This window comes from Moschus berezovskii, chromosome 4 (assembly GCF_049115385.1).
Source record: "Moschus berezovskii isolate FMDL1 chromosome 4, NW_MosBer_1.0, whole genome shotgun sequence".
NCBI lineage: Eukaryota > Metazoa > Chordata > Mammalia > Artiodactyla > Moschidae > Moschus > Moschus berezovskii.
The window spans coordinates 112,324,495-112,346,324 of record NC_142463.1 but is presented as its reverse complement, the minus strand read 5'-3'; the positions used below and the strand labels follow the sequence as shown (position 1 = coordinate 112,346,324).

At 40.1% G+C, this 21,830-nt stretch overlaps 1 protein-coding gene across 3 annotated transcripts in view; it reads left to right on the top strand.

The window, feature by feature from the left end:
- The window catches only part of FCRL4 (Fc receptor like 4), a 44,479-nt gene extending 40,762 nt beyond the window's left edge, over window positions 1–3,717 (top strand). The window contains exons 12-13 of one of the 3 annotated variants that reach the window (XM_088835915.1): window positions 1,157–1,188; window positions 1,257–3,717. In XM_088835915.1, the coding sequence (XP_088692041.1) occupies window positions 1,157–1,188; window positions 1,257–1,304 (80 nt within the window). In that variant the 3' untranslated portion in view covers window positions 1,305–3,717. The remainder of the gene's footprint in view (window positions 1–1,156; window positions 1,189–1,256) is intronic. The other 2 variants (XM_088835916.1, XM_055403639.2) reach the window with 2 other exon arrangements.
- The last annotated feature ends 18,113 nt before the right edge of the window (window positions 3,718–21,830 follow it).

Genomic DNA, 21,830 nt, shown 5'->3' with positions numbered 1-21,830 from the left:
ATTTGGAACCAGTCTGTTGTTCCATGTCCAGTTCTGACTGTTGCTTCCTGACCTGCATACAGGTTTCTCAAGAGGCAGGTCAGGTGGTCTGGGATTCCCATCTCTTTCAGAATGTTCCACAGTTTATTGTGATCCACACAGTCAAAGGCTTTGGCATAGTCAATGAAGCAGAAATAGATGTTTTTCTGAAACTCTCTTAATCAGAGAAATGCAAATCAAAACCACAATGAGATACCACTTAACACCAGTCAGAATAGCTGCTATCCAAAAGTCTACATGCAATAAATGCTGGAGAGGGTGTGGAGAGAAGGGAACCCTCTTACACTGTTGGTGGGAATGCAAACTAGTACAGCCACTATGGATAACAGTGTGGAGATTCCTCAAAAAACTGGAAATAGAACTGCCATATGATCCAGCAATCGCACTCCTGGGCATACACACCGAGGAAACCAGAGTTGAAAGAGACACATGTACTGCAATGTTTATTGCAACACTGTTTATAATAGCCAGGACATGGAAGCAACTTGGATGTCCATCTGCAGATGAATGGATAAGAAAGCTTTGGTACATATACACAATGGAGTATTTTTCAGCCATGAAAAATGCATTTGAATCAGTGTTAATGAGGTGGATGAAATTGGAGCCAATTATACAGAGTGAAGTAAGCCAGAAAGAAAAACGCCAGTATAGTATACTAATGCATATATATGGAATTTAGAAAGATGGTAACCTGAACCCTGTATACGAGACTGCAAAAGAGACATAGGCATATAGAACAGTCTTTGGGACTCTGTGAGAGAGGGTGAAGGTGGGATGATTGGGGAAAACGGCATTGTAGCATGTATATTATCATAAGTGACCAGTTCATGTTCGACGCATGATACAGGATGCTTGGGGTTGGTGCACGGGGATGACATGGAGGAAGGATATGGGGAGGAGGGAAGTGGGAGGGGGGTTAGAAGAAAAAAAAAGAATAAAAAAAGAAATGGTAAAACAAGATCACGTGTGTTGTAGGAGGTGTTAGGTGGCAGAGAAGAAAAAATGACAATCAATGCAGAAGGCCCAGTGATTCCCAGATTATGGGGAATAAGCTAGAAGACTGGGTTTGGAGTGGATCCAAATATTCATCACCCTATGGTTTTCTTTTTCTCCACAGCCAATACCTTCAGAACATCTCTAGAGGACCAGGTGAGTTTCATTTCCTGACTGTTTTCTCTCCCACTACTACCATTACCCCACATACCCTCTCCTTCCAGTTCTTCTATCTTCTTTCCACCCCAGCAGGTCTCAACTGTCTACTCTGAAGTGAAGACACAGCTCTGAGATGATTCGGCTGGAAAGGTCAGCTCTAAAGATGAAGATGCCATGGAAAGTTATGGGAATATCCTACTTATATGACTTGTCTCTGATCCAAAGACCCAGCTTAGTTCAGTCCTTGAGGACTCTGGAGTGGACAACTAGTTCCAGCTTTTCAGTTCTTCTTGCCCACGTGCATTCACTCCAAGGTCTTCTGATTCATCCAATCTGAGGTGGTGATGGGAAGACCCCTCGGAGACTACACTGAAATGACCAAGATCCACAGTCAAGAGAAAAGCCTATATACCTTCTCTGAGCCTAACCTAAAGTGCTCCTTACTGTCTGATTTCAAGAGAGGGAGAAAGACTGCTGTAGAAAAACACAAGGACAATTTTGGAGAATTGGGATTTGTACCTAGATAGAAAGGACTGAGTGAATCAGGTCTCTGTTTAATACATATTCAGCTATTCTCCCCATGGGGAATAGGTTGTATCAATTGGTTTCACTATGAGTGACTGCGTGTATAATTCACAAGCAAAGCACAGGTCCATCCCTCCTGATTACACTGCCTTTCAAGATTCAGTTGCAGACAAAATAATCCATTTCAAGTGGCTTACAGATAAAGGAATTTAAAAATTTACATCGGCCACTTTGAAAAATCATTTGAACATCTGGAGAATCAGGCTCCAGACTGAGCTTCCAAAAGCAGAACCCAATTACGTTGATGTTATTAGGGACAAAGGTTTTTAACACTGGAGACAAGAAATACAACAAATATAAAAAATTAAGTAACAACCTGGAAAACCTAAATTTGAATTGGAAATGTCAGTGCAGACTGATGACAAAATCTGCTTATTTTAAAAATGTTATCTATTTCTGAGGTCATCTGCTGGAAAGGTCTAGAAACAACTAGTAACTCAGTAACAATGAGCATCCATTGCACATGCTGTAGTCTCTAAAAACTTTTTCCTATTCAAAGGATATAGAGCTACCTTTCTTGTAGGAGCTGTATCTTAATCAAATAGGTGATGCTAGAATAATTCTTCCAATAGATGAAGAAGGAACTATTCACAAAAAATAGTTGTGTGAATGTTTCATGCTATACCTAATGATCAAGCTGATATAAAAAAACCCAGCCTAATATTAAAGGCCTCCTAATGGAAGTATTCAATACCACCTACAAAGTATTTAAGCCTGAATTATCAGTAAATCCATTAAGTCTCTAGATCTCACTACCAGTTTATAGAAAATGCAGTGGACAAAGGATTTTGTTAAATAGCACCATGGGATTGCAATCAGAAAAATCTAAACTATGGAAAAATTCTAAAGGACAAATGATCTGGTTTTTTTAACAAAAGAAAGAAGGAGAAAGGGAAGGCTTATAAATTAAATGATACTTAAGACATGTCAGTCAAAAGGAATGGATGGGTCTTGCCCCAAACAAATGAACTTTGAAAGGAATTACTTATGGAATACTAAATGAAATTTGTACATTAATATGAAGAAATTATGTTTGGATAATTTATGTGTTTGAAGAATTTATGTTTTGGGTATAAATGATAGTATTCTGGTTATGTTTTTATTAAAAATATTCATCTTTTACTTCATATTTGTACATTAAATATTATGATTTTGCTTGAAATAATCCAATAAGAGTTGGGTGGGCAGGAAGTGGATAGAGGTACAGATAAAACAAGATTGGTCATGTGAGCACCATTTCTGAAGCTGTATGGTAGGTATGTAAATGGAGGAAGAGGAGCCTATACTAGTCTCTTTGTATATCTTAAATTTCGATGATAAAAAGTTAAGCATTGCCATTGTATATATGTACCACAGCTTCTTTACCCAATATCATCTGTGAATGGATCTCTAGGTTATTTCATGTCCTAGCTACAGTAAATAGTGCTGCAAGGAACATTGGGGTACATGTGTTTTTTACAATTATGATTTTCTCAAGGTAGCCCAGTAGTGGGATTGTTGGGTCATATTGTAGTTTTACTCCTTGTTTTTTAAGGAAACTCCATACTGGCTTCTACAGTGGCTGTATCAGTTTGTATTTCCACCAACAATGAAAGAGGGTTCCCTTTTCTCCATGTTCTCTCCAGCATTTATTGTTTGTAGATTTTTTGATGGTGGCTATTCTGACCAGTGTGAGGTGATATCACACTGTAGTTTGATTTGCATTTCTCTAATAATGAGCAATGTTCAGCATGTTTTCATGTGTTTATTAGCCATCTGTATGTCTTCTTTGGACATTGCTCAGTCATAAAAAGGAACACATTTGAGTCAATGTTAATGAGGTGGATGAACCTAGAGCCTATTATACATAGTGAAGTAAGTCAGAAAGAGAAAAACAAATATGTAAAGTATGTAAAAGTCAAATATAAAGTAGATAGCCAGTGGGAATTGTTGTATGAATGCGAGAACTCAAACCAGGGCTCTGTGACAACCTGGAGGGGTGGGATGGGCTGGGAGGGAGGTTTGAGAGGGAGAAGACATATGCACATCTATGGCTGAATCATGCTGATGTACAGCAGAAACTGACACAGTAATGTAAAGCACTTATCCTCCAATTAAAAATAAATACATTTTAAAAGGATAATAAGACCTAGGGTGGAAGAGAGAGTTAGGGAGTTGGGGATGGGCATGTACACACTGCTATATTTAAAATGTACAGCTGAGGAGGAGGGAGCAAGATGGCGGAGGAATAGGATGGCGAGACCACTTTCTCCCCCACAAATTCATCAAAAGAACATTTGAACGCTGAGTAAATTCCACAAAACAACTTCTGAATGCTGGCAGAGGACTTCAGGCACCCAGTAAAGCAGCCCATTGTCTTCAAAAGGGGGTAGAAAAAAACATAAAAGATGAAAAGAGAGACAAAAGAGGTAGGGACGGAGCTCTGTCCCGGGAAGGGAGGCTTAAAAAAGAGAGAAGTTTCCAAACACCAGGAAACACTCTCACTGGTGAGTCTGTGGCAAGCCTTGGAACCTCAGAGGGCCACATAACTGGGAAGAAAAAGAAATAATTAAAACCCACAGATTACCCGCCAAAGGGTAACTCCCAGCGGAGAAGCAGTGCAGACGCCTGCATCTGCCATTAGCAAGTGGGGGCTGGGCAGGGAGAAGTCGACAGAACTGCTTAGAAAAAGGACTGGGCCTGAATGCCGCGAGAGCAATCTGAGAGAACCAACTGGGGATAGCAGAGCAGACTGTGGGGTAGCTACCCTGCGAAAAGGCGAAAAGCCCTAACCTAAGACTCCACCAGCCCCACTCACAGAATAAAGGACTGAGCAGAGCTACCTGGCTGCGGACAGCCCATCCCCCACCGTGACAGGCAGGGGAGGGCAGCCAGAGCTGGAAGGGGGCAACCACGGCCCTGGAGAGGCTTCCGATACCAACTGCAGGCAGGCTTCGTTGCTAACCAAGACGTTTTGGGTTTCTGGCCAGTTGACATCCACCTGAGAAGGTGCGCTGGTTGTACACCCAGAAAACCAAGTGGGAGGGACTGGGGAGGTGATAATTCACAATGACCGTGCTCGCCAAATGCCTGGTCACCTGAGCTGCTCGGACCAGGGAAGGCACAAAACGCAGGCCCAACCGAGTCTGTGCCTTTGTGGAATAACCGAGTACCTGAACCTGAGCCGCTCAGACCTGGGAAGTGCATGCAACCCAGCGCCGGCCGCAGACAGCTCCCAGCACAGCAACCTAGAACCTGTGCAGTGTAGACTGGGGCAACACATGCGCCGTGAGTGGGGGCAAGCCCAGTGTGGCCAAGACACTGCGAGCACTTCCCACAGATGCCAAACATATTTGTCTGCAGCGTTCCTCCCTTCCCAGAACAGGACTGAACACGTGACCCTTAAAAAGTGTCCACCACCGCCCCCTAGAGTCAGGGAGGAAATTAGACACTGAAGAGACCAGCAAACAGAAGCTAAAACAGAGGGAACCACCTTGGAAATGCCAGATAGAGAAGTCTAGAGGCTACTCCAAGAATAAGACTGAAAACCAGAGGCAAGAGGCTTAAGGCCGAATCCTGAGAACACCAGAGAACTCCTGACTCCAGGGAACATTAATCGATAGGAGCTCATCAAATGCCTCCATACCTACACTAAAACCAAGCACCACCCAAGGGTAAACAAGTTCCAGAGCAAGACATACTACGCAAATTCTCCAGCAACACAGGAAAATAGCCCTGAGTTTCAATATACAGGCTACCCAAAGTCACTCCAAACCCACTGACATCTCATAACTCATTATTGGACACTTCGTTGCACTCCAGAGAGAAGAAATCCAGCTCCACCCACCAGAACACTGACACAAGCTTCCCTAACCAGGGAACCCTGACAAGCCACCCGTCCAACCCCACACACAGCGAGGAAACTACATATTAAAGAGAACTCCACAAACTGCCAGAAGATGGAAAGGCCACCCCAAGCACAGCAATATAAGCAAGATGAAGAGGCAGAGAAATAGCCAGCAAGTAAAGGAACAGGATAAATGCCCACCAACACAAACAAAAGAGGAAGATATAGGGAATCTACCTGATAAAGAATTTAGAATTTTGATGGTGAAAATGATTCAAAATCTTGAAAGCAAAATGGAGGTACAGATAAATAACCTGGAGAAAAGGATTCAGAAGATGCAAGAAAGGTTTAATAAGGATTTAGAGGAAATAAAAAAGAGTCAATATACAATGAATAATGCAATAGATGAGATCAGAAACACTCTGGAGGGAACAAACAGTAGAATAATGGAGGCAGAAGACAGGATAAGCGAGCTAGAAGATAGAATTGTAGAAATAAATGAAACAGAGAGGAAAAAAGAAAAACGAATTAAAATAAATGAGGACAATATTAGAGATCTCTGGGACAATGTTAAACGTCCCAACATTTGAATCATAGGAGTCCCAGAAGAAGAAGACAAAAAGAAAGACCATGAGAGAATACTTGAGGAGATAATAGTTGAAAAATTCCCTAAAATGGGGAAGGAAATAATCACCCAAGTCCAAGAATCCCAGAGAGTCCCTAACAGGATAAATCCAAGGCAAAATACTCCAAGACACATATTAATCAAATTAACAAAGATCAAACACAAAGAAAAAATATTAAAAGCAACAAGGGAAAAGCAGCAAATAACACACAAGGGGATTCCCATAAGGATAACAGCTGATCTTTCAACAGAAACTCTTCAGGCCAGGAGGGAATGGCAAGACATACTTAAAGTGATGAAAGAAAATAACCTACAGCCCAGATTACAGATTCCAGCAAGGACCTCATTCAAATATGAAGGAGAAATCAAAAGCTTTACAGACAAGCAAAAGCTGAGAGAATTCAGCATCACCAAACCAGCTCTCCAACAAATGCTAAAGGATCTTCTCTAGACAGGAAACACAGAAAGGGTGTATAAACTCTAACCCAAAACAATAAAGAAAATAGCAACAGGATCATACTTATCAATAATTTCCTTAAACGTAAATGGGTTGAATGCCCCAACCAAAAGACAAAGGCTGGCTGATTGGATACAAAAACAAGACCCCCATATATGTTGTTTACAAGAGACCCACCTCAAAACAAGGGACACATACAGATTGAAAGTGAAGGGCTGGAAAAAGATATTCCACACAAATAGAGACCAAAAGAAAGCAGGAGTAGCAATACTCATATCAGATAAAATAGACTTTAAAATAAAGGCTGTGAAAAGAGACAAAGAAGGAAACTACATAATGGTTAAAGGACCAATCCAAGAAGAAGATATAACACTTATAAATATTTATGCACCCAACATAGGAGCACCGCAATATGTAAGACAATTACTAACAAGTATGAAAGGGGAAATTAACAACAATGCAATAATAGTGGGAGACTTTAATACCCCACTCACACCTATGGACAGATCAACTAAACAGAAAATTAACAAGGAAACACAAACTTTAAATGATACAATAGACCAGTTAGACCTAATAGATCTCTATAGGACATTTCACCCCAAAACAATGAATTTCACCTTTTTCTCAAGCTCACATGGAACCTTTTCCAGGATAAATCACATCCTGGGCCATAAATCTAACCTTAGTAAATTCAAAAAAATTGAAATCATTCCAAGCATCTTTTCTGACCACAATGCAGTAAGATTAGATCTCAATTACGAGAGAAAAACTATTAAAAATGCCAACATATGGAGGCTGAACAACACATTGCTGAATAACGAACAAATCATAGAAGAAATCAAAAGAGAAATTAAAATATGCATAGAAATGAATGAAAATGAAAACACAACAACCCAATACCTCTGGGACACTGTAAAAGCAGTGCTAAGGGGAAGATTCATAGCAATACAGGCACACCTCAAGAAACAAGAAAAAAGTCAACTAAATAACCTAACTCTACACCTAAAGTCGGAGAAGGCAATGGCAAGCCACTCCAGTACTCTTGCCTGGAAAATCCCATGGATGGAGGAGCCTGGTAGGCTGCAGTCCATGGAGTCGCTAAGGGTCGGACACGACTGAGCGACTTCACTTTCACTTTTCACTTTCACACATTGGAGAAGGAAATGGCAACCCATTCCAGTGTTCTTGCCTGGAGAATCCCAGGGATGGGGGAGCCTGGTGAACTTCTGTCTATGGGGTCACACAGAGTTGGACACGACTGAAGTGACTTAGCAGCAGTAGCAGCACACCTAAAGTAACTAGAAAAGGAAGAAATGAAGAAGTCCAGGGTTAGTAGAAGGAAAGAAATCTTAAAAATTAGGGCAGAAATAAATGCAAAAGAAACAAGAGACCATAGCAAAAATCAACAAAGCCAAAAGCTGGTTCTTTGAGAGGGTAAATAAAATTGACAAATCACTAGCCAGACTCATCAAGAAACAAAGGGAGAAGAACCAAATCAATAAAATTAGAAATGAAAATGGAGAGATCACAACTGACAACACAGAAATACAAAAAGAATACTATCAGCAATTATATGGCAATAAAATGGACAACTTGGAAGAAATGGACAAATTCTTAGAGAAGTAAAACTTTCCAAAACTGAACCAGGTAGAAATAGAAAATCTGAACAGACCCATCACAAGCACGGAAATAGAAGCTGTAATAAAAAAATCTTCCAGCAAACAAAAGCCAAGGTCCAGACAGCTTCACAGCTGAATTCTACCAAAAATTTAGAGAACAGCTAACACCTATTCTACTCAAACTCTTTCAGAAAATTGCTGAGGAAGGGAAACTTCCAAACTCATTCTATGAGGCCACCATCACTCTAATCCCCAAACCTGGTAAAGATCCTACAAAAAAAACAAAAGAAAGAAAACTACAGGCCAATGTCTGCGCCGCCAGATTCCCCAGGTCGGTAGGTGCCCAGTATGCTACTGGAGATCAGGGGAGAAATAACACCAGAAAAAATGAATGGATGGAGCCAAAGCGAAACAAATACCCACTTGTGGATGTGACTGGTGATAGAAGCAAGGTCCGATGCTGTAAAGAGCAATATTGCATAGGAACCTTGAATGTTAGGTCCATGAATCAAGGCAAATTGGAAGTGGTCAAACAGGAGATGACAAGAGTGAACGTCAATATTCTAGGAATCAGTGAACTAAAATGGACTGGAATGGGTGAAGTTAACTCAGATGACCATTATATCTACTATTGTGGGCAGGGATCCCTTAAAGGAAATGGAGTAGCCATCATGGTCAACAAAAGAGTCCGAAATGCAGGACTTGGATGCAATCTTAAAAATGACAGAATGATTTCTGTTCGTTTCCAAGGCAAACCATTCAATATTACAGTAATCCAATCCTATGCCCCAACAGGTAATGCTGAAGAAGCTGAAGTTGAATGGTTCTATGAAGACCTACAAGACCTTTTAGAACTAACACCCAAGAAAGATGTCCTTTTCATTATAGGGGACTAGAGTGCAAAAGAAGGAAGTCAAGAAACACCTGGAGTAACAGGCAAATTTGGCCTTGGAGCACAAAATGAAGCAGGGCAAAGGCTAATAGAGTTTTGCCAAGAGAACGCACTGGTCATAGCAAACACCCTCTTCCAACAACACAAAAGAAGACTCTACACATAGACATCACCAGATGGTCAACACCGAAATCAGATTGATTATATTCTTTGCAGCCAAAGATGGAGAAGCTCTATACGGTTAGCAAAAACAAGCCCTGGAGCTGACTGTGGCTCAGATCATGAACTCCTTATTGTCAAATTCAGACTTAAATTGAAGAAAGTAGAGAAAACCACTAGACCATTCAGATATGACCTAAATCAAATCCCTTATGACTATACAGTGAAAGTAAGAAGTAGATTTAACGGACTAGATCTGATAAAATGCCTGATGAGCTCTGGACAGAGGTTTGTGACATTGTACAGGAGACAGGGACCAAGACCATCCCCATGGAAAAGAAAAGCAAAAAAGCAAAATGGCTGTCTGAGGAGGCCTTACAAATAGCTGTGAAAAGAAGAGAAGCGAAAAGCAAAGGAGGAAAGGAAAGATATAAGCATCTGAATGCAGAGTTCCAAAGAATAGCAAGGAGAGATAAGAAAGCCTTCCTCAGCAATCAATGCAAAGAAATAGAGGAAAACAACAGAATAGGAAAAACAAGAGATCTTTTCAAGAAACTAAGAGATACCAAGGGAACATTTCATGCAAAGATGGGCTCGATAAAGGACAGAAATGGTATGGACCTAACAAAAGCAGAAGATATTAAGAAGAGGTGGCAAGAATACACAGAAGAACTAGACAAAAAAGATCTTCACTACCAAGATAGTCACGATAACGTGATCACTGACCTAGAGCCAGACATCTTGGAATGTGAAGTCAAGTGGGCCTTAGAGAGCATCACTACGAACAAAGCTAATGGAGGTGATGGAATTCCAATTGAGCTATTTCAAATCCTGAAAGATGATGCTGTGAAAGTGCGGCACTCAATATGCCAGCAAACGTGGAAAACTCAGCAGTGGCCACAGGACTGGAAAAGGTCAGTCTTCATTCTAATCCCAAAGAAAGGAAATGCCAAAGAATGCTCAAACTATCGCACAATTGCACTCATCTCACACGCTAGTAAAGTCATGCTCAAAATTTTCCAAGCCAGGCTTCAGCAATATGTGAACCGTGAACTCCCAGATGTTCAAGCAGGTTTTAGAAAAGGCAGAGGCACCAGAGATCAAATTGCCAACATCCGCTGGATCATGGAGAAAGCAAGAGAGTTCCAGAAAAACATCTATTTCTGCTTCATTGACTATGCCAAAGCCTTTGACTGTGCGGATCACAATAAACTGTGGAAAATTCTGAAAGAGATGGGAATACAACACCACCTGACCTGCCTCTTGAGAAACCTGTATGCAGGTCAGGAAGCAACAGTTAGAACTGGACATGGAACAACAGACTGGTTCCAAATAGGAAAAGAAGTACGTCAAGGTTGTATATTGTCACCCTGTTTATTTAACTTCTATGCAGAGTACATCATGAGGAACGCTGGGCTGGAAGAAGCACAAGCTGGAATGAAGATTGATGGGAGAAATATTAATAACCCCAGATATGCAGATGACACCACCCTTATGGCAGAAAGTGAAGAGGAACTCAAAAGCCTCTTGATGAAAGTGAAAGAGGAGAGTGAAAAGGTTGGCTTGAAGCTCCACATTCAGAAAACAAAGATCCTGGCATCTGGTCCCATCACTTCATGGGAAATAGATGGGGAAACAGTGGAAACAGATTTTATTTTTTTGGGCTCCAAAATCACTGCAGATGCTGATTGCAGCCATGAAATTAAAAGACACTTACTCCTTGGAAGGAAAGTTATGACCAACCTAGATAGCATATTAAAAAGCAGAGACATTACTTTGCCAACACAGGTCCGTCTAGTCAAGGCTATGGTTTTTCCCGTGGTCATGTATTGATGTGAGAGTTGGACTGTGAAGAAAGCTGATTGCCGAAGAATTGATGCTTTTGAACTGTGGTGTTGGAGAAGACTCTTGAGAGTCCCTTGGACTGCAAGGAGATCCAACCAATCCCTTCTAAAGCAGATCAATCCTGGGTGTTCATTGAAAGGACTGATGCTAAAGCTGAAACTCCAATACTTTGATCACCTCATGCGATGAGTTGACTCACTGGAAAAGAGTCTGATTCTGGGAGGGATTTTTGGTGGGAGGAGACGGGGACGACAGAGAATGAGATGGCTGGATGGCATCACCGACTGGATGGACATGAGTTTGAGTGAACTCCGGGAGTTGGTGATGGACAAGGAGGCCTGGTGTGCTGTGATTTATGAGGTCGCAAAGAGTTGGACACGACTGAGCAACTGAACTGAACTGAACTGAACTGGCCAATATCACTGGTGAACATAGATGCAAAAATCCTTAACAAAATTCTAGCAATCAGAATCCAACAACACATTAAGATCCTACATCGTGACCAAGTGGCCTTTATCCCAGGGATGCAAGGATTCTTCAATATCTGCAAATGAATCAATCTAATATACCACATTAACAAACTGAAAAATAAAAATCATATGATTATCTTAATAGATGCAGAGAAAGCCTTCGACAAAATTCCACATCCATCTATGATAAAAACCCTCCAGAAGGTGGAAATAGAAGGAACATACCTCAACATAGTGAAAGCTATATATGACAAACCCACAGCAAACATTATCCTCAAAGGTGAAAAACTGAAAGCATTTCCCCTAAAGTCAGGAACAAGACAAGGGTGCCCACTCTCACCACTACTATTCAGCATAGTTCTGGAAGTCTTGGCTACATCAGTCATAGCAGAAAAAGAAATAAAAAGAATCCAAATTGGAAAAGACGAAATAAAACATTCACTGTTTGCTGATGACATGATCCTCTACACATAAAACCCTAAAGATTCTACCAGAAAACTACTAGAGCTAATCAATGAATACAGTAAAGTTGCAGGATATAAAATCAACACACAGAAATCACTTGCATTCCTATAAACTAATAATGAGAAAATAGAAAGAGAAATTAAGGAAACTATTCCACTCACTGTTGCAACAAAAAGAATTAAATACTTAGGAATATATCTACCTAAGGAAACAAAAGACCTGTATATAGAAAACTATAAAACGCTGGTGAAAGTAATCAAAGAGGACACTAATAGATGGAGAAATACACCGTGTTTGTGGATTGGAAGAATAAATATTGTCAAAATGAGTATACTACACAAAGTAATTTATACATTCAATGCAATCCCTATCAAGCTACCAACGATATTTTTCACAGAGGTAGAACAAATAATCTCACAATTGGAATGGAAATACAAAAAACCTCGAATAGCCAAAGCAATCTTGAGGAAGAAGAATAGAACAGGGTAATCAACCTGCCAGACTTCAGGCTCTACTACAAAGCCACAGTCATCAAGACAGTATGGTACTGGCATAAAGACAGAAATATAGATCAATGGAACAAAACGGAAAGCCCAGGGATAAATCCACACACTTATGGACACCTTATCTTTGACAAAGGAGGCAACAATATAAAATGGAGAAAAGACAGTCTCTTTAACAAGTGGTGCTGGGAAACCTGGTCAGCCACTTGTAAAAGAATGAAATTAGAATACTTCCTAACACCATACACCAAAATAAACTCAAAATGGATTAAAGATCTAAATGTAAGACCAGAAACTATAAAACTCCTAGAGGAGAACATAGGCAAAACACTCTCTTACATAAATCACAGCAGGATCCTCCAAGACCCACCTCCCAGAATATTGGAAATAAAAGCAAAAATAAACAAATGGGACCTAATTAAAATTAAAAGCTTCTGCACAGCAAAGGAAACTATAAGCAAGGTGAAAAGACAGCCTGCAGAATGGGAGAAAATAATAGCAAATGAAACAACTAACAAAAAATTAATCTCCAAAATATACAAACAGCTCCTTCAGCTCAATTCCAGAAAAATAAACGACCCAATCAAAAAATGGGCCAAAAATTAAACAGACATTTCTCTAAAGAAGACATGAAGATGGCTAACAAACACATGAAAAAATGCTCAACATCCCTCATAATCAGAGAAATGCAAATCAAAACCACAATGAGATACCATTTCACACCAGTCAGAATGGCTGCTATCCAAAAGTCTACATGCAATAAATGCTGGAGTGGGTGTGGAGAGAAGGGAACTCTCTTTCACTGTTGGTGGGAATGTAAACTAGTACAGCTACTATGGAGAACAGTGTGGAGAGTCCTTAAAAACTGGAAATAGAACTGCCATATGATCCAGCAATCGCACTCCTGGGCATACACACCGAGGAAACCAGAATTGAAAGAGACACATGTACTCCAATGTTCATTGCAGCACTGTTTATAATAGCCAGGACCTGGAAGCAACCTAGATGTCCATCTGCAGACAATGGATAAGAAAGCTTTGGTACATATACACAATGGACTATTACTCAGCCATTAAAAAGAATGCACTTGAATCAGCTCTAATGAGGTGGATGAAACTGGAGCCTATTATACAGAGTGAAGTAAGCCAGAAAGAAAAACACCAATACAGTATACTAACTCATATATATGGAATTTAGAAAGATGGTAATGATAACCCTGTATCAGTTCAGTTCAGTCTCTCAGTCGTGTCCGACTCTTTGACATGACACAAAAGAGACACAGATGTATAGAACAGTCTTTGGGACTCTGTGGGAGAGGGCGAGGGTGGAATGATTTGGGCGAATGGCATTGAAACATGTATATTATCATATGTGATACAAATCACCAGTCCAGGTTTGACGCATGATGCAGGATGCTCGGGGCTGTTGTACGGGGATGACCCAGAGGGAGGATAAGGGGAGGAGGGAGGTGGGAGGGGGGTTCAGGAAGGGGAACTCATGTACACCCAGCGTGGATTCATGTCAATGTATGGCAAAACCAACCAATATAATATTGTAAAATAATTAGCCTCCAATTAAAAAAAATAAAAATAAACCATTTTTAAGTGGAAAAAAAAAGAATATGCCAAAAAAAGTTTTACTTTCTTTCATTAAAGAAAATTAGAGTGGCTTATACTTTTTTACTCTTTTAAATAAACATGTCTGACTTTTCTGCCTAATAAATAAATAAAGTCTTTATTGAATTTATTACAAAAAAAATAAAATAAAATGTACAGCCGACAATGTCCTACTGTATATATCCCAAGAAACTCTGCTCAATGTTATGTGGCTGCCTGGATGGAAGGGGAGTTTGGGGGGAGAACCGATACAAGTATATGTGTTGCTGAGTCCCTTTACTGTCTAGCTGAAGATATAATATGCATTAATATTGGCTATACTCCAATACAAAATAAAAAGTTGGGAAAAATGTTAAGCACTCCCGATCTCCCTTACTCTGCTTTACTTTTATTCTCCATAGCACTTATCACTTTAAAATATATTATACAATTTGCTTATGTACTATGCTTATTGTATGTCCGTCCTCTAGAAAGTAAATTAAGGGCAACAACCTTTGTCTTTTTCTTTCACTGATATATCCCAAGCACCTAGAACTATGCTTGATATATTGTAGATGCTTAATAAATATTTTTAAATACCTGAATTGCCTATTTCATTCTCAAAGATCTGCCAGGACAGTTCTTTTAGAATGGGGTGTGTGTGTGTGTCTGTACTTTTAGTGTAGCTAGTAAAAGCAGTGTATCAGAATGAATATGGGTTTTAAATCCAAAAGATTTGAGTTCAAGACTTGAATTTGCCACTTATAATTTCTTAGATAAGTTACATAAATTTTTTGAGTCTAATTTCCCTCTATGCAAAATGAAGATACCTCATGGGCTTCCCAGGTGGTAAGAACTGATAGCTTATGGTGAACGATGTTGGATTCGTGGTCTCCGAAGATTTAGCTTTGGGACCAGGCATCAGTCTCAATCACTCTTTTGTGTAGCAGAGTTTTATTAAAGTGAAAAAAAAACAGAGAAAGCTTCTGACATAGACATCAGGAGGGGGTCAGAGAGTGCCCCCATCCTTAGTCTTAGCAAGGGAGTTATATACTTTTTAATTGGTTATTACAATAAATCAAAAGGATGTCTCAAGGTTGTAAAGATCTTACTAGACCCACTCCCATAATATACATTTTAAGATAACAGGATTAGTCAGAAGGTTTTCAGGAAAAAGAATGTCTTCAAGCAGGATACATTATAGTTATATAATCCTTACTAAGGAATATAGAAATAAACCTTTGTCCTTTCCTCCTCCTTGAGAATTCCAGACCCCTATCTCCTCCTTGAGAGCTCCAGACCCCTTTCTCCTCCTTGGGGACCCTGAACTTCTTATCAACCTGCCTAAGGATTGACTCTCTCAGAACCCACCTGCCAATGCAGGAGACATAAGAGACACGGTTTTGATCCCTGGGTCAGAAAGCTCTCCTGGAGGTGGACATGGCAACCCACTTCAGTATTCTTGCCAGGAGAACCCCATGGAGAGAGGGGCCTGGTGGGCGACAGTCCAAAGGGTAGCAGGCTCTGACACAACCGAAGCGACTTAGCATTCAGGCATATACCTTGTATGGCCATTGTGAATACATCCCTAATCAAGGCTTTTGTCCTTGCTGTTCTCTCTGTCTGTAATGCCTTTCCTCCTGATAACCACTAATTATTTCCTCTCATCCTTTAGAGTTTACTCAAATGTTGTAATCTCCATAAAGTCTTCCCTTATTACCTGTTTATGATAGACACATCACCTAATCTTCATTAACTCCTCTTCTTATGCTACTTCATATTTATCCAAAGCACTTTTGTCTTCTGACATTCTAAATTTTTATTTGTTTATTATCTTATTACCCAAAGCATAATTTATGCTCTATGTAAACAAGAATTTTATTTGTTTTGTTTAACAATGTATCAGTGCCTCTTTCAGAGCCCAACACATGGTAAGCACTTAGTTAACATTTATGAATTATGAGAATTATATAAAGCAATTAATGTAAGTGTCTGATAATGTGCCTTTTGCATATAAACATTCAATACATATTAATTGCCAGTATTTAGTAAGTCACTGATTTACTTCCTAGGTCAAAAAATATTTATTTGCACTTAGTATACCAAACATAAAGATAGATTAGGAAAAAAATGTTTCTCTTAAGAAGTTTCCAGTAGAGAACAGACTTGTGGACACAAGGGAAGGGGAACGAGAGGGTGGGACAAATGGGGAGAGCAGCATGGAAACATTTACACTACCAAATGTAAAATAGACAGCCAGTGGGAATTTGCTGTATGATTCAGGGACCTCAAATCAGGGCTCTGTGATAACCTAGAGGAGTGGAAAAGGGTGGGGGGTGGGAGGAAGGTTCATGAAGAAGGAGATATATGTACGCCTATGGCTGATTCATATAGATGTGTGGCAGAAACCAACACAATATTGTAAAGCAATTATTCTTCAATTAAAAATAAAATTTAAAAGAGCTTTCCAAAGTAACATACTGGAAGAGATAGATACATAAAGAGATAATTCCTGTATAATGGGAAAGTACGATTAGATGGCGCACTTAGCCCATGTGTTAGGGAAAGTAACATTAACGGCTGTAACAGGTGAACCCAGAAGACTCAGGAACTTTCCAAACAAATCATCAGTTGCTCTCAGGGTGAAGGGCAAGGCTGCACTCCACCCAGCCATTCAGGAACGTAGGTTGCTTACATCTCGTGACACTGCCATCTTCAGTGCTTCCAGTTCCTCTGCAAAAGGGGAGAGGATGGAAGGTCAGCCAAGAGACTTTAGGGCCCAGTCCTGAAAGTGGAATACCTTTCATTGCTCCCACAGGCCACTGACCAGAACTTAGCCACAGTTTCCCTACCTAACTCAGGGGTGGGAATAGGAATCCAGCTGAGGCCTGGAAATCAGAGGACACAGATCTTGTGGACACCCCAGCTAGTCACTGCCTGACTCAACCAAGTGAAATTCTCAGGGAAATTTTTTTCTGGAAGAGACGGCACACAGTGAGCAAGAGAGTATTAACATGTAGCAACCAACCAGATCTGAGTTTAGATCCAGGTCACAGTTCATATCTATGTAACCTTAGTTGTTGTTGTTCAGTTGCAAAGTTGTGACCAGCTCTTTGTGACCCGTGGACTTGTTCATCACCAGCTCCTGGAGTCTGCTCAAACTCACGTCCATTGACTCAGTGATGCCATCCAACCAGCTCATCCTCTCGTCCCTTTCTCCTCCTGCCTTCTATCTTTCCCAGAATCAGGATCTTTTCCATTGAGTTGGCTCTTTGCATCAGGTGAGCAAAGTATTGGCGCTTCAGCATCAGTCCTTACAATAAATATTCAGTGTTGATTTCCTGTAGGATTGACTGTTAAGTTACTCAAATATCTCCTTAGAGATTAAAAATGAAAGTAGCAATAGAACCTAATTCATAAACTTGCTGTGAGGATTAAATGTGTGGAGTCTTAAGCATAAAACTTAAGACACAGTAAACATTTATTAATAAGAAATGTTAGCTGTCAGGAGGAGGAAAAACGAAGGAACAGTAAGGAGAGGAAAAGGAAATTGAATTAGAAAACTAGACACAGAAAGAATGGGCTAGGAAATGAAGCAAAGGGCTTAAGATAGACGTAGATAACTGTGCTCAGGCATAAAACAGAAAAAAAAAAAGTGTTCAGGAACTTATAAGCAGATTAGTATATGTACAGAGTAAAATTCTGCTTACTGGAAAATTATGTCAGCCTGGAAATGTAGCTATCCCAGTCACCTTGGCACCATAAAGAGATTTATCTTGTAATCATCAGGAACCACGGATGATTTAGTCTAACAGCATGTCTCAGATTTGTGTCCTTCAGAGAGATTTTTCTGGTGGCTGTGTCATAGACAGCTTCATGGTGAGTGAGCCTGGTGACAGGGAGAGTGCTTAGGTACTGTCACTGTAGTCTAGGGAGGGGCCCAAAACGTATTTTGTAAGAAACTCAGTAAAAGTAATTGATTGATTGGAAATGAAGGAAGGCATCGAGGACAGCTCCCAGGAATTTGGCTTAGGCTGCCCGGGGAACTCTGATGCCACAGACGGAGATCAACTGGAGCGTAATTCAAAGCCTTCTTGGCAAAACTGCAGCCTCACCCAGTTGTGCTCAGTGTTGCGTTTTATGTGCCAGGACTTTACTTGCCAAAAACCTTGTGGAAAATTTGAGAGTCACATCACTTTTCTCTCCTCCTGGCCAATCACTTTGTGGCCTAGTCTTTTTCTTTTTCTTTAAGAATTTGATTCATTGTCTTCACTCTCGAGTTATTAGAAAGTTTGCCTAGATAATCACTATGATACTTACATCTTGTATATTTAATGATTCCACTGTGCTTGCCACCAGCCTTTGGTCTCATTAGCACCATCCCAGCTTCTTGTTTATTATATTTAATAAAATCTCTAAAGCTAAGCATGGCCTTGAGATAAGATGTAAAAACAGCCCCTACCCAAATGTCAGCTCAAGAGTCTCAGAAAGAGGAACCCCAAGATAAATATATCATTTATGTTTATGCAAAATTGTATTATGTCTTCAGACTTGCCAGAGGCATGGAAAAATAACACCTCAAAAATTTACATAAGCTGGAGGGGCAAGGGGAAAACCTCAAACCAGTTGGCTTCTATTATTTTCTAGCTAGAAAAAGAAAAATAGAATTTTCATTATGAAAGGAAATCAGCTCATTTGCACAGGGCCTCATTCCCTGAGAACACAGGAAGTCCAAGTTCTCCCCAAGAAGCTATTCAGGGTCATGAAGAAGAGGGCAGAGTTAGATTCAGGATATTATATAACTTTTATGACCCAGTGAAAAGTGAAAATGGAAGACCCCTTTTTCAAAAACCAAGAGAAAAAAAGTGATGCTAAAAGTACTAATATATAAAACTTGTTTTCTCTTTTTTCCGTGGTTTCTCCCTCCTCTTGTCATGATGTTTTTTATTTGCTACTTAAGGTCATCATAGGAAAAGAAACAAAATTTTATATCATTAGCATGAATTTTATGGTTCACCTTTATATTTTGCAATGCCAGCTTTAACTGGAAATATGAGAGTATTTCACTTATATGTTCAGTTCAATTCAGTCGCTCAGTCGTGTCCGACTCATATGTAGAACCACAGAAATTAGGCAATTTGTATTTCACAGCTCATTCATGCGTATGCATTTTGTTCTTACAAGACGAGTGGAAATTCTGAAAAAATAAACAACCTCTCAACTTAAAATTTCATTTCTTAATATAAGCACATTATGCCGATACTTTCTACTTGTGGATTACTGACAAGTAAGGAAAGACTGTAATATTGAGATCGTCTTATCTTTCCTTTTCTTTCTATGTTATTTTCAGCATACATGATTAACTGATATAGGGAAGTACCATAAGAAAGGATACAATAGGATTTCTTGGTTGTTCAAGTTTCTTAGAACACAACTTCCTGTGTTTGAATCAAGTTCTGGTTCAAATCGAAAGTGTGGCTTTTGGGAGCCATTAGTTATTGATGTAATGTTTAGTTTGTACTACCTCTGAGTCTCCCTGAGCATGGGGGATCCAACTGGAATTCTATGTTCATGGGGTATTTGAGTGCTATTTGCATTTATGCCTCAAGGAAAGTGGATGCACCTATGGTAAGTATCTTCTCTGCTCATGTGCTGACTCCACTGTCCCATCAAGCTTCATTTACAAAGCACAAATTTAAACATAAAGGTGTTAGAAATTTCAAGATGGCAACAGCAGAGCATTAAACCAAGCTCAGGGCCTTTATAGTGCAGGACCCTGTGTAACTGCACAGGTCGTAAGCTCACGAAACCGGATATAGTTTTGATGCTTCCAGCAAGTCATAAGTGGCTAGTCAGAGGTCTTCTCCAATGGACCTTCCAGAATCAAACAGGCCCAACACAAGTTCTAATTCTCTTTTTCTAAATTCTTTCTAACTATTTTAACCCATCATTGGAATTTGTGATCATGCTAGTGCTGGTATTAGAAGGCAATTGGATCTGAAAACCTTGGGCTGAGGGCAGCCTTGGTGAAAGAGTCATTGTGTGAACATTACCAAACACAAGTTCACGTGCTCCACGAGCAGTGAGGCCAAAAAAACTGAAACGTCAGAGTTTGGAGCAGAGAAAGATCTATTGCAGGACCATGAAAGAAGATGGGTGGCTCATGCCCCCTCCTCCCAAGCTCAAACTCCTCAAAGGCTTTCAGCAAAGCATTTTAAAAGCCAGGTGAGGGAGGGGGTGACAGGTTATGTGATCAGCTTGTGCACAGTTCTCTGAATGGTTGATGTTGAAGTAACAGGGTCGTTAATTTTATCAGTCTTTGTGTGTCAGTAGATCTGGGTGCTATATTCTCATGATCATGAGAAGTTAATTTCTTACATTTGGTGGTGGTTTTTAGCATCTGGAAAACTCAGGAAATACGCATGAGATACTAATATCTGGGTACTTCAGAGAGAAGCTAAAGCTGAGGGTACGGGGGAGGGGTCTGTTTTGGGTAAGCCCCAGAGGCTCCTGGTTAGTTTCATAGATGAAAAAAAAGAGCTGAGTTCAGTGTGACAGGTTAATAAACTTCATAACTGCCATTTATGCAGCATCTACTGTATGCTTATGATATATACTTTGCAAACATCTATTTAATGTTAACAATAACTAGAAGGCAAATATAATTAATACCAGCTTTATAAATGAGAAAACTGGGGCTCAAAATCTTCTCTGTCCATGAGATTCTCCAGGCAAGAATACTGGAGTGGGTTGCCAGTTTCTTCTCCAGGGGATCTTCCCGACCCAGGAGTTGAACCCAGGTCTCCTGCATTGCAGGCAGATGCTTCACCAACTGAACTATGTGGGAAGTCCTATAAATGAGAATACTGGGGCTCAAAATCCTGCCTTTGCCAAAAGTCACCCAGAGGGGAACTGATAGCCAAAAAGTCAGTTTCATGTCCATCCAGTTTGAATACCAATGTTCTCCCCATACACCAAGCTTCCTCTCTGGCCAATTATCAGTTTATACAAGGCAGGTGGTATATTGAGATGGCCAAGTTGGAAAAAAGAAAAACACAGAGAGGAGTCTTTGCACAGATTGTAAGTGAGGTTCACCTTGGCAGGTCCAGCAAGTATTTTCAGATGGGGAGAGATTTGCTTGACCATCCCAGTGAAGGGTGCCTCTTTGGATTACCTTTTAAAATGTAATCAGGTAGATAAATTAATAAGAAATAAAGATCAATAGAAAATGAAGTATAGCACATATTCAGATATTGAAGTAGGTGAAGGAAAAGGACATAGATTAGAGAATTAATGAAAAGTTCGAAGGCTGGGAGCTTTTGTTAGCCACAGCACACGAAAAGAATGTCCAGTATTTCAAGACAGAGGTTAAGGGCAGCCTAATCTGACCTCTTGATGAAAGTGAAAGAGGAGAGTGAAAAAGTTGGCTTGAAGCTCAACATTCAGAAAACTAAGATCATGGCATCTGGTCCCATCACTTCATGGGAAATAGATGGAGAAACAGTGGAAACAGTGTCAGACTATTTTTGGGGGCCCAAAATCACTGCAGATGGAGATTGCAGCCATGAAATTAAAAGACGCTTACTCCTTTGAAGGAA